Source organism: Drosophila teissieri, chromosome X, assembly GCF_016746235.2.
Source record: "Drosophila teissieri strain GT53w chromosome X, Prin_Dtei_1.1, whole genome shotgun sequence".
Lineage (NCBI taxonomy): Eukaryota > Metazoa > Arthropoda > Insecta > Diptera > Drosophilidae > Drosophila > Drosophila teissieri.
The window spans coordinates 4391142-4403447 of NC_053034.1; the positions used below are offsets into that span (position 1 = coordinate 4391142).

Below are 12306 nucleotides of genomic sequence, written 5' to 3' on the forward strand. Positions count from 1 at the left end.
CGACTGACTAAATTAATAAACACAAAGTTGAAAGCAGAAATTTAATGGCCATTGTACGATTTCAGTGAGCAGCAGCAGGCCAATCAAATACAAAATGCGAGAGTAAAATTAAATGTAAATATTTGATTTATAACTGTTTAGGTCTTAGGTAGCAGTCCACGCGAATTCTTTAATTGGATGTACCAATTTGCGGAAACCATTTGTTTCCCATTCCCCCCAATATAAAAGTTTGATGAATAACTAAAATTTTATTTACCCGAATAGCTAGCAATAATAAAGCGCTGAACCAGAAAAACTTGATTGTTTAAACGCTAAAAGGGAACATCAGGCAACGAAATATCCTCTGGAGGCAGCATATCGACTAAACCGTCCCCATTGGACTTGTATACAATATATACATTTGTCACCGTGACTTATTTTTCTCGCCGTCGATCGCGGATCGAAGATTACGTGTCTTTAAGCACAGGCCACGTATCGAGGATCACACCGATCGCTGTTTCGCAGACATAGGTCACGTATAGTAAAACCAATTTGCAGGGCTGGTCGGCGGCACAGGACTCGGGGCTCTGGGTTGTGCAACTCACAGGACTACATGCTCACAGCCGCGAGTGCTGTGCAAGCTTAATTATAAAATGTATGAAGCCGAAGAATACGAAATGCGATGGTGAAGATGCGGGATGCCGGATGCGGGATGCGGCGTGTACATGCCAGGTTGTAAACGTAGTTGAAACATGCAGGTGCTGTAACAAGACTGGCATGCAGATTGGGTTTCCTTCCATACACTAACGCTTGCGCCAGGATAATGGCTCCTTCTCTAGCTCCTTGGTCCGAATGGCAGCCTCGTGGTTGCGCCGCCAGATCTCAGCCTGTTCCACTTCAGAGACCAGGGAATAGCGATTGCCCTCCTTCTTCAAATAACCATTGTTAACGGCGGCATGCAGTGTATGCGGTACATGGCGCTTCAGTTCCACCGCTGGTCGCTGGAGTCTCTGAGCTAGGGAGTTTATGATCTCCGGATAGCTTACCGATCGCGAGAGTTCCCTCACCAGTGTGATGACAGCGTTGAATAGGTCCGGAAGCGGTTGTTTGCGCCAGCGGGCATTTTGCTTAGTGCCGAGCCGCTGCAGTGGCTGAAAACCTTGGGCTGACATCTCGTGGCTCAGCAGATGCGGTGTCGGCAGTAGAGGCTGTGAAATGGCCGATAGCAACTGTTGCGATACCGCAGGAAGTAGTGGTAGCGAAACCACTGGAAGTAGTGGTTGCGGAACCACCGGCGCAACCAACGAGCCAATGCCCAGCAAAGATGGCTTGAATACAGCAGCCTCGGCATTGAGGCGAAAGTCCCCAGTGCCCTGCGAGGTTGCACTGGGACTTGGTTGGGGCAAGAGTCGTCCGTCATAAAGGGTCTCCACTTTAGCAGGCATCGTGTAAACAGTGGCATTGGCATTTAGCTTAGAGTTGGCTGCCTTCAACAACATAGATGCAGACGGCTGCAGTTTCTGGAAAACGTCCTCGTTATCCTCCTTATCTTTAACCTCTTTAACATCCTCCTTCTCTTTAAGTTCCTCCTCCTTACCCTTCTCCCCCTTGTCCATCTCCGCTGATGAAGACTCGGAAACCGTTGGGAAATCCGCCTCATTCATATTGCTCTCTATTTGAGGGCTGCTCAATTCATTACAACTCTTGACATTCGGTGAATCGCCATTATCCTGGGCAGGGTCATGGGCGTAGTGGACTTGGCCTTGAGTCCGCTTTGGGTCACCAAGTCCAATCCCAGATCCATGTCCTTGCCCCTGATCGCTGCACGTGCTGGTGCTGCTGGTACTGCTGGTACTGCTGGTGCTGCTTGTACTGCTGGTAGTGCTGGTACTATTGGTAATACTGCCCTCCGGATTCAAGTCCAAATTTACTCCCAGATCCAGATCCACATCAAGACCAAGACCCATTTGCATTCGGTGGCTGAGGTACTGCATCTTATTGCCGAGACCCAAATTCAAATTCAGGCCCGAAGAGATATTAAGCTGATGGTGTAGATGTTGGTGTAGCTGACTCAATTGATTCAAATGATTTAACTGATGGAACTGATTCAAGTGGCTCAACTGATTGAGCTGGTTCAGTTGGTGATTCAGGTGGTGATGATGCTGATGGTGATGCTGTGGCTCACCAAGTGCTCCAGCCAATTTTTGGCCCAGAATCATGCTGTGCCGTGCAGCCAATACTTGCTGGGGCAAATCGCCGAGCGTTAATTGCAAATTCTCCATTGGTCGTCGTCTGCCACGATAGATGTTCCCAAAGGCGTGAATTACTGAACAGCGCTTACAGATGCGGCTCGGGGACTGATGTATTTGATGATAATTCTCGGGGTTATTATTTTAATATTTTTTTAGCGGCTTTGTTGGGCTTTTCTGTGGTTATCTTGTTACAGTCTGGAGGAAAACCGGAAAACGGGCAGTCTATACACTTGGGACCAATAACCCAACAGGAGAACACGGTACAGATACGTTAATTTACAACAGTTTTTAGTATGCTGCCGAAAGATAAATTTTGCCGATCGAATGAAGGGTGTATGTGTTATGTATATCTATAGAAGGCTCTAAGTCAAGTAACGTACACGCAAAAATCTCTGCCTACTTGCTAATTATTATTTTTTTTTTTAAAATATATTTAACATAAATTTAAATTTCTCTGTTCCCAAAAAGTAACAGAAAATCGCTTTATGCGGTGGAATACGCAGCCTAAACGTGTGCAGTACATAAATAATGGAATAAACGGAAAACCTCAAGCAACATAACAATTTTGGGGTTCCAGTTTTTGCTTGGGCCGCTTTCGACCCAAAAAGGACGACTTTTCCGCAGGCCAAAACAAGCCGAATCCGTTTATCCAACAGAGCAACATGTAAAACAATATGCCACCGAGGACCCAAAAGTTATGCCATAAACAAATGAACAAGGGAAGCGCTCCAGGCTTGTTTAGTCTTTGTGATGAGGTGCGAAAATCACAAGAATTGGATTTCGTTCTTGAATTATGGGCAATCTTGCTCAAGGGTTGCTCTTCCGTATTTTGGGGCTCTGGAAATTGGATTGCACTAATTTGGTGTGTTTTTTGGGGGTTCTAAGAGAGCTCAGTGGGGATAATCCGGCATTAGTGAGCGACCCTCAATGAATAACCAGTTGGCATCGTTGGGTGTTAATGTGCCACGTCACTTCTCCATTATTCCTCTCGACTACTCCGCAGTGTTGGGTAATTTCACAATTTTCAAATTACGCACCACAAAATCTAATTTAGCTGAGTAAAGCCAGTTGACTGGACTAAACACTGAGTCCAGAGGACACAGCATTCTGCACACACACATGTGTGTGTACGCGCACACAAGTTACTAAATGAGTTGCACAAGAGATGGGGGAGTTGGGAGTTCCGGAGAAAGAGTTGGTGGTGCTGCATCATTGTAATGTGCTCGCCTCACGCTAGCTTGCCCCGTTCAACGGGCGTGAAAACAACGTAGTCGGAGCTAGGAACCTAGGTACCTAGGACCTCTCGAAGCTCCGAGCTCCCAAAGACAAAACAGGTATTATCACACATGAAAACGGAGGTAGTGCGACAGAGACGTAATGCCAAGGACATAAGCGTGACTAAACCCCAAGCGCAGTGACTTCCACCTCCCTCGGGGACGTGGAATTAATGGGGATGGCATAGAGGACCATGGCCAGATTCTGTTTGGACCCTTTTAATGCTAGTTGGTGTCGCAACAATCAGTGAACTCAAACAGTGGCTCACACACAATCGCTTATTCAGTCGGGAACTAATAGCTCCGCATATTCGGCTAGGGATGCTAAAACAATGATGCATGCTGATTTGAAAAAGACAAAAAAATTATCACAAAATATCACATGCAACATTGTTAGGTAATAATATATACTTTATTTATTAGTGTTAGTTTATTTTCACTTATTATTTTCACATCACTAATCAAACCGAACTGAAGCATACATATGTACTGCACACACATTGGTATATATCATCAGGGGGGGAAGGTAAATGATTTGCGCCCGAAGCTGACACCACATCAAACACAAAGGACGCGATTGAGGTCGCCCGTCTTAGTCAACGTATCCTTGTTGATATGCCCGCAAGCTTAAGGCTCTCAAATGCCAGCATCACACCTCAGAGGGGTTTGGTCAAGCCTTAGACATGGGGCATCGGGCATTCTGCCTTCGAGTTGCATTTCAATTAGCCCGTTTAGCTGCTGGCAGGCAGTCGGGGAGCCAGTGGGGCCCCAATGCAGCTGGCACACAAGTCGTCTGAGATTCAGGGATTGCCTTCGCCGCACGTCGATCAGCTGGAAGGAGTGGACTTAACGGACCGCACCGGCCATCAGGCCATCAGGCCATGAGGCCATCCTGCAGTCGTTTGCTGGCTTAGCTTACCGGCCAAAGGATCTGCTAAACTAATTGGGGATTACTTGGAGGATTTATTACCAACAGCAAGTTGATTCGCTCGTTATAGTGTTCTTCAAAGTCGCAAGTGCATTTACCTCAAATAAAAATTCATCTGGCTTAGCAAGCCGCCTGCACATATGTATATAAATATGTTCCATTAGGTTGGTATTATTTAATTTTTGTTAAATTCAATAAGAGTTTACATTTGAAATTTCTTTTATCAATTAGTTTGCTCTTGTGGCTCAGCATTTACCCTCTTCAACGCCTGAGCGCTTTTGGGTGTGAGTTCTTCATCCCGATCCTGCCTGTCATCCATGGCAGCACTTGTTTGACTCGAGATCCTCTCCTGCACCCTATTATGTTCCGGGGCGGCGGTGATTGAGGAACTGGGCTCATTATGGTCTGGATGTTCGTCCGGGTCCAGGCGACTTGGAACTATCGAGTAACGATAGTTCTTCACTCGCAGATAGCCGTAGATTAGGGCGTCGTGGAGGCTAACCGTGATCTGGCGCTTCAGCTCCTCGTCGCTGCGATCCAGCCGATCGGCGACAGCCTCCATGATCTCCGGTTCGGTAAGCGGATGGTCGGCATCGGCGATCACCTGAAGGATGTTGCTAAACAAATTCGGAATAAGTTTACGACGTGGTGCTCGATTGTAGCTGCTGTGCAACATCCTGGGATCTGTGGGCTCTGGGCGGAAAGAGTCCCGGCCTAAATATAAAACTACAAATGTGTGTTACTGTGACACATAAAGCAACGACTTCTAAATCGTCTGAAACTCTTGAAACCTTTATTTTATTGTCTCATTTATGATGATGGAAAATATTTTGTTTCCTCCACTTCTAATATTAATTACAGAGACAACCCTTCAAAGCGATTTTCTTTGTCTGACTCTAGATACCTTAAATTAAACGGCAAAAGCATTCAACAATAAGTATACTCAGGCTTAAACTCTCAATGTTCTAATTAATTTATTCAGTTAGTTGCTTTAGTAGCAAACCCTGCTGTTTGTTTCCTTTTAAATAAAGTAACCAATAAATTCTTCAATTCTTCATTACCATAATTGAACAGTGAGTAGAGTTTCAAAAACACTACAGACTAGTTGGTCTAGGAATCCGTAATAAGCATAGGCATCAAGTATCTGTAAGTCGCAACCACCGACTTTGGTGTTCAGACAGTAAGTTAGTCAGAGGTCGGAGGGCAGGACAAGATTGTTGGCAGGGGGCAGACAGGCAGACTGTCTGAATATCGATTTACAGTTAAAGTTGCTACTGCCGCTGCGGATGTGGACGTGGATGTGGATGGCAGTGTGGATGCGGATGCTGCGAGAAAGTGTATGTATGGGTAATCAAGTACAAATGCGGGGGACTCAAAGTAGAGCCGATGACGCCATAGACACAAAGAAGGAACTGCGTCAGGCGCTTCAAATTTGCATGGCATTCGAAGGGGGGAGGTCCATCGCATCATTGTTAGTGTAATTTGTTGTTACTGTTGTTGTGTCTGGCACGTGTCGCTTGGAATTTAAGATAGCAGAACATTTTTAGTGAAATGGATGGTTGGATATGGATTGGATGGTTGGGCAAGGCATAACACAATAACCGCAACCCGATTAAAATCTCCGCGATTGCAAATCGCATTTATCTGGCCGCGAGGGGTGGCTAATGAGTTTACCATCCGCAAAACCGCTGTTCGCTAACTCTATGTATCTCAAAGTGCGTTGCATTCTTAATTACACCATCAGATGCTGCGAGAACTGACGGCAGCAGGTACGAGGTACACAGTGAAAATTTGGGATTAAATTTGCCTCAAACAAAAAAATGCATCGTTTAACTTAATGCAAGCATGTAACTTCCTTTTGGTTTTATAACTTATAAAATATTTCCTTCGGATGCTTATTATTTGATACGAGTTCCAACTGATAATATATATATATATATATTCCCAGTGCATCTGTACATGGCTGACTTGTACTGGAACCCAATCAAGATCTCCATATTCCCCTTAGCAGCTGTCAAGCTTGATTAGCAACTTTGAGCAGTTGGAACGAAGCTAACTTTTGTTTCACATCCATTTCGGTTTCATATTATTTTCCACCCATTGAAACTCCGACTCCAAAGCAAAAACTGAACTCAAAGCTGGAGCTGCAGCTGAGTGTTAATTATGACTGACAGCGTTGGCAAGCGCTACACATTTCAGCACTTGGACACCACTGAACTACCCAGCCACCCAGCCATCCAGCCACCCAACCACCCAACTATCCGACCGCCCACGTCCAGTGGCTGCAAGTTTGACTAATCCGGCGCCAGTGATTAGGCCGGGCTCCAAATGCGACTAGTAACAATTAAAGCCAGCCAGTTGTGGCTGGAAAAGTTTATCCCCCTAAAAATCTCATCATATGACACGGAAACAAAGTACACACTTCGTTAGTACTTAATTCGGGAGAATAAAAATTGAAATCTGGAAAAAAGACAATTTAAGATTAATATTAGTGCAGTGTTAATTAGTTGGAAATGTTGGGTATAATATTCAGTAACTTCGGGGAAAAGACAGCTGGCTAAATAACTTTATCACACATTTTTCCCAGTGCTCTTTTCTCACTCATGCAATTAACTGAAACTTTTATGCTCCATTAGTGGGGGAGAGGAGTGATGCAAGAATTATGACTCCGAATCAGGCGAGTAGCGCACACATGGAAAATAATTTATTTTACGATTAGCGGGACAACGATATAGCCTCCGCCCCTTATCCTCCTGGCCAGCGATGCGAATAAGTGACTGGGCGTCATTTACCCGCTGGTCGGTGAGTAAGTGCCATGTGCCATGTGCTATGTACTACTATATGGCAACTGGACATTGTCCATTGGCAAAGCGGCGTCGCTGGCGTCAGCAATTCCATTCAACGCCATCACCAGCGGAAGTTTTGCCATTCAAAAGCGACGGGTAATAAAGTATACAGTGAGTTATCGACGTGAGGGAGAAAGTTGGAAGTGATTCTACCCAAAAATGATAACATTGTCCTAATGTTGTGCTGTCTTACCCCTTAGCATAACTATATTTTCTATTCATTCAAAACTTAGTAAAATTAGTCCAAAAATATTTGTTTAATTCCATTTTAAAGAGCATTAGTTTTGATAGCTTCTATCCAAATTAAGAATCGTTTTTACTAGCTATTTGGCACTTTTTAAGACGATTAGGGCTTACGAGCACACATAATTTTCTCACAAAATGTTCTTTGCCAAGTTAAATAAAAGCGTGATGTAAGTGGGTAAATATTTGCAAATACAGGCGAATCGTAAACATGACGCATACTATTCGCCATCCGCCAAGTTTTCGCCGGTGAAAACGATCCCAAAGTTGGCTCCTAAAGCTCGTACCGAATTGCCCTTCTTTAGTAGGTAGTTAAGTTAATTTTCAGTGTGGAAACATTATCGCGCGGGTAGGTGAAAGTACGTGTAGAAGAAGTGAAAGTAAGAGTGAAAGTGAAAGTGAGCCAAGGACAGAGCAGAGGCACACTCAAATAATAATAATAACAATCTTCGAGGGGGCATCTTAATGGGAACGCTAAGCGGAAAACTTTTTATGATTTTTATTAGTTTCGTCTCGCGATGGGATGCCAAACAAATGGCCAGTCCCCCTGTCGTAATACATATTGGCATCCGGGGATTGTATTGGATTGGATTGAGTGGGGATCGGGGATTGGGCATTCGGGTTTTGGGTTTCGCCTTGTCCTCTTGCTGGTCGAGATTTATCAACGCCACACGCGATGGTCAAGTTGCTGGATTGCTGTTGGCTGCACGTCGATTTCGATATGGATATATGGACGGTCAGCTGTCGATGGGGGAGAGGAACAGCGAGTTCGAGTCCAGCTCCACCCTCGAGGCGTTGCTAATCTAATTTGCAGTTATTGGCGGGCCAGATTAGCACTCACGCACTCAAGGCGGGCTCACATGTGTGTGTAATGCGTATCGCGTGTGCGGAGATTCCGTACCGAATTGCCTATAATTTGACGCAAAATACACTCGGAAAAACTCGCTGCATGACTGTTACATTCTTACGTTTATGCAGCAGTATTCAATCGAAGCTCACATTCACCTTCTAAAATTCGATTCCATTAGTTTTTACATTTACCCAATATAACACTAGCTGTGAGTATGAAAACTGTTGCGTTATTCCGCCAAGTGTGGCAGAAACAAAGTGAAGCAGAAGGACATATTACCATCTCAGGACTGGGGACCTCGAGCTCAAAGGACTCTGCCACAGCCTGGCACCAACACACACACAGCCACACACACACACATTAGTCGAAGCTGTGCAAGTGCAAAACATAATGAAAATGATGTCAGTTTGATAAGATTTCGCCGTAGGGCGTGTGCGGCTGGGTGGTGCTATATTCGTGTACCGCTGCCATTGCCATTGTTGTTGTGCGAGTGTGAGTGCCCGCATGTTATGAGAAAAGTTTCGCCGCTTAAAGATGTTTCGATGCGAAACTTTGGCACCGCATGCTCCAGCACAGCACAGCCCATCCAGCCCAAATGTGTTGTTTGCATGCACATTGAATGTATCACATTTGTTTTTCGGGGCATTTTAGCGGCGAAGAAATGCCATTGAAGCAGTTTGTATGGCAGTTGGTAATAAGAAAATTGGACAATAAACGAATTTCGCTAGTCGTGTGCAGCAGTTTGAGAGAGTTTCTTCTGGATATATTTCGTTCGTATTGTTCGCCATCGAATTTTGGTTATTAATCAGTATACAAGATACGTAACAACCAATAGTGTAATAATCAAAAAACATAATAATGCAATTCCCAACGAAGCGAGCCTTCTGGCCATTGAGGAAGTGTTTAATCATAAAGACAGAGAGCATAGTTAAGTGCATTCAAGCTAAGCTAAGCTATTTTTGCTTATCCAATGTCTACTATCTATACCGTTTATTTTGGTAGTATCTGTCTGGCCGACACCCGAAACACAGTGGTTAATAGCCTGAGTAGGAGCCCTCACAACTCACACATCGGCTGCTTGGCAAGGCCTGCAGCAAACACACCCAAAGCACATCCAATCACCCGGGCCCTTAGTTGCTGCTGCTGCGTGCATCATGTTGCATGTTGCTGGTGTGCAATTTTGCCATTGTTGCTCCTGTTAGGTGGACACATTGTCAGGCTGGCAGCTCAGCTGACAACGCCTATCAAATTAAGCAAAACAAAATTGCATTAGGGCGCACAAAATTGCAAGCGGTGCACAAAAGCACTACTCAACCGCCCATCGCCCATCGCCCACCACCCAGCGACGTGCGGGGGCGTGGCACGTCAGCGCCACCAAAATTATTCATTGCACAATGCGGTCCAGACAATTTATGCTAATCAACATCAATCGATTTGCATGCCCTGCCCGGCCCGGCCGTTCTGTTTGGTCCTCCTTCGTCCTGGATAAACGTCGAGCGCCCTAACCCTCATCTATTCCCCCATTCCCCCTATTCCCCCAATCCCCCATTCCCGCCATCATGCTGTTTATTGGGCGGTTCCGATGGCTGCGGTTCAATGGATGCCTCCGGCTGCCACAGTGGCTCCTCAACATATCGCACATGGCCAGCCAAAGTGGACAATCACTGCATGTGGCTGATTGCATACAGCGTGTAACAATGGGCGTGGTCGTGGGCGGTGGGAGGAGGAGGAGGACAGTGAACGGGAGCGATGTTTAAGTGGGCAGACACACTGTTGCTATCTTCGCATGGATAGGGGTTGCGAATAGGGTTTAGTGGCTGATGTTGCCTGCGACAGCAATAATTTCATAATGTTTATAAAAAGGGAATAAACAGAAGGCCAGACGTAAGGAGACTGGGCGAAATGGCCTCGTGGTTTAGCTCGATTCATTCCACTTCGTTGATCCTATTGTCCAGTTTTTGTTCAATAAAAGTGTTCATACAAATAAAAGTGGAACTATTAGGTATAAAAACTAGTCGAAAAATGTATGTTTTTTTCTTGCAACAGAATTCTTTAGAAATGGTTGTGGATTTCCTGGAATTAATAAACATATTATGAAGCATTTTTTTGCATTGTTGCTAAATTATTTAATTCAGGGCTTTATAAAAACAAACGTGTTGTATTATGTCAGGCCTACCTATGTACGTATACATATATACTCAAATTCATGGTGTTAGCAAAGTGTTCGCTCATCTCGCTTATCAACCAGCTGGCCACGCCCATCCGCCCATTTTAAATGGCATGTTGTGACACTTAACCCTAACCGCCCCACTAGTGCAGTAATCAACCCTCTCCAGCACCACCCGCCCACAATCCAACAACGCCCACCGCGATGTCCGGTCGTCCTGCGTCCTTCCATTTGGTCCTTCCAACGCAGTTTATAGTCGACGCTTAGGCACACATGTTGTCATCATTGCCATCGCCATGGCCATCATCATCAACATGGTCGTGGGATGTGGCGCAGTGGACGGTCCAGGGTGGTGCAGGGTACTGCATGGGGGTACTGGGTGGTCATAGTTGACCCCCAGTCGAGCATGCTCATGAATTTCGGCTGTATGGCAAATGAAGTCGAGCCCCAGCTGGAACCACGAGAAGCGAGAAAAAAGCGACTGCAAATTTACTCAATTTTACCCCGTCGCCATGTGTGTGTGTGTGTGTGTGTGTGGGTGGATATGGTTTGAAAAATTTTGTAAATTTTGTTTGCCAAATTGTGTGTATGTGTGTGGTTGTGTGCGGGCAATTTTGTAATTGTTGGGCATTTGTCATGGCTGCAAAAATTGGGCCACAATCAAAGCCATGGGACGAAAGGGAGAGTACGCAATCACAGAACTGATTTTATATTGTGTTCTTGCATCTTTAGTAAAATGAAAACTGAAATGGGTTCATACTCGACTTTAAACGAAATTTAAATGAAAGTATTTTCTAATTTTGGGATAAGATCTCTTGTTGGACTTCCAAAGTTGACTCCTACGGCAGCGCGAATTCTGCAGCAACCCTTGCTCCCCGATCGAGGGCCCAGAAAAAAGGATAACAAAAGGCAATGATACTTGGGTGGTGTTACCAGGAGATGCAGTGGCGCAATTAGGTAAATCATGGTATGCTTTGTAATTTGCCACAGGCAAAACGCACTGAGCCACTGACAGGCAAATTGCGTTCATGGCTTCAGAGGAACGGACGGATGGAACTTCCTGCATGGACAGAAAGTTTCGGCAATGAACTTCCCCGGCTCTACGGCTTAACACATCCGGACGGAGAAGGAGCCCAGGTGTGGTTCGTGCAGAGAGAAAAAGATTTTTTTTAATATTTATTTGATACATATGTATATACGTGATGTCATTAAGTGCTTGAGGATAGATGGTGGGGCAGCTTTATTTGCAATTTTGTATTCTCTATAAATGAAGGGGAGGTAGGTAGTTAGTTGCACACGATTGATGGATATCATATGAGAGTTAATTTTCTTCGTGTGTAGATTTTGCAGACCAACGATGCCAGTGTGCATGCATGAGCTTTTACAAAGCCTGTGCGGTGCATTGTCCTTGCTTAATTGTCTGCAAGGACAACGGGAGCAGCAGGGAGCGCAGAAAGAGCGCCGGAGTTCGAAGAAGTGGACTTGGAGTTGGAGCCAGGTTGACAACAAGAAGTGCCGTCCTGTGGCTTCCCCAGCACAGCAGTTGCATAATTCTCGCCCTCGTCGCTAGCCGCATCCCGTCTTGCCATGCCTTTCCCCACCTGCGCCACCTGATCCACCTGCGAATAACTCGTGTCCCCTTTTGGCGAATACACATGCTCGCATGTCCTGACATCTACCGGCATCTCCTGGAGTATCCTGGCATCTACATCTACATCTACAGCAGTTGCAACTTCATTTGTGCTCGGCCAACTTGGCAAAACTTTC

The 12306-nt window shown here is 45.3% G+C and overlaps 2 protein-coding genes across 3 annotated transcripts; both read right to left on the reverse strand.

The window, feature by feature from the left end:
* Positions 1–233: 233 nt before the first annotated feature.
* On the reverse strand, positions 234–2588 carry LOC122624046. 2 transcript variants are annotated; one of them, XM_043803475.1, is made up of 2 exons: positions 1577–1780; positions 234–1499 (listed from the first exon to the last, which is right to left on the reverse strand). In XM_043803475.1, exons 1-2 carry the CDS (start codon positions 1637–1639, stop codon positions 783–785), a joined length of 780 nt encoding a protein of 259 aa, XP_043659410.1. In that variant the 5' UTR covers positions 1640–1780; the 3' UTR covers positions 234–782. The 2 variants fall into 2 exon arrangements, with proteins under 2 accessions (XP_043659410.1, XP_043659409.1); XM_043803474.1 differs by having other exon boundaries at positions 234–2588.
* Positions 2589–4593: 2005 nt separating this feature from the next.
* LOC122624632 lies at positions 4594–5196 on the reverse strand. The gene has a single exon (XM_043804291.1). It carries the CDS (start codon positions 5107–5109, stop codon positions 4657–4659), a length of 453 nt encoding a protein of 150 aa, XP_043660226.1. The 5' UTR covers positions 5110–5196; the 3' UTR covers positions 4594–4656.
* Positions 5197–12306: the final 7110 nt, after the last annotated feature.

Bases quoted from the DNA above. Each gene is read 5' to 3' on its own strand.
- LOC122624046 (XM_043803474.1), bottom strand. From the start codon at position 2,261: ATGGAGAATTTGCAATTAACGCTCGGCGATTTGCCCCAGCAAGTATTG.
- LOC122624632 (XM_043804291.1), bottom strand. From the start codon at position 5,109: ATGTTGCACAGCAGCTACAATCGAGCACCACGTCGTAAACTTATTCCG.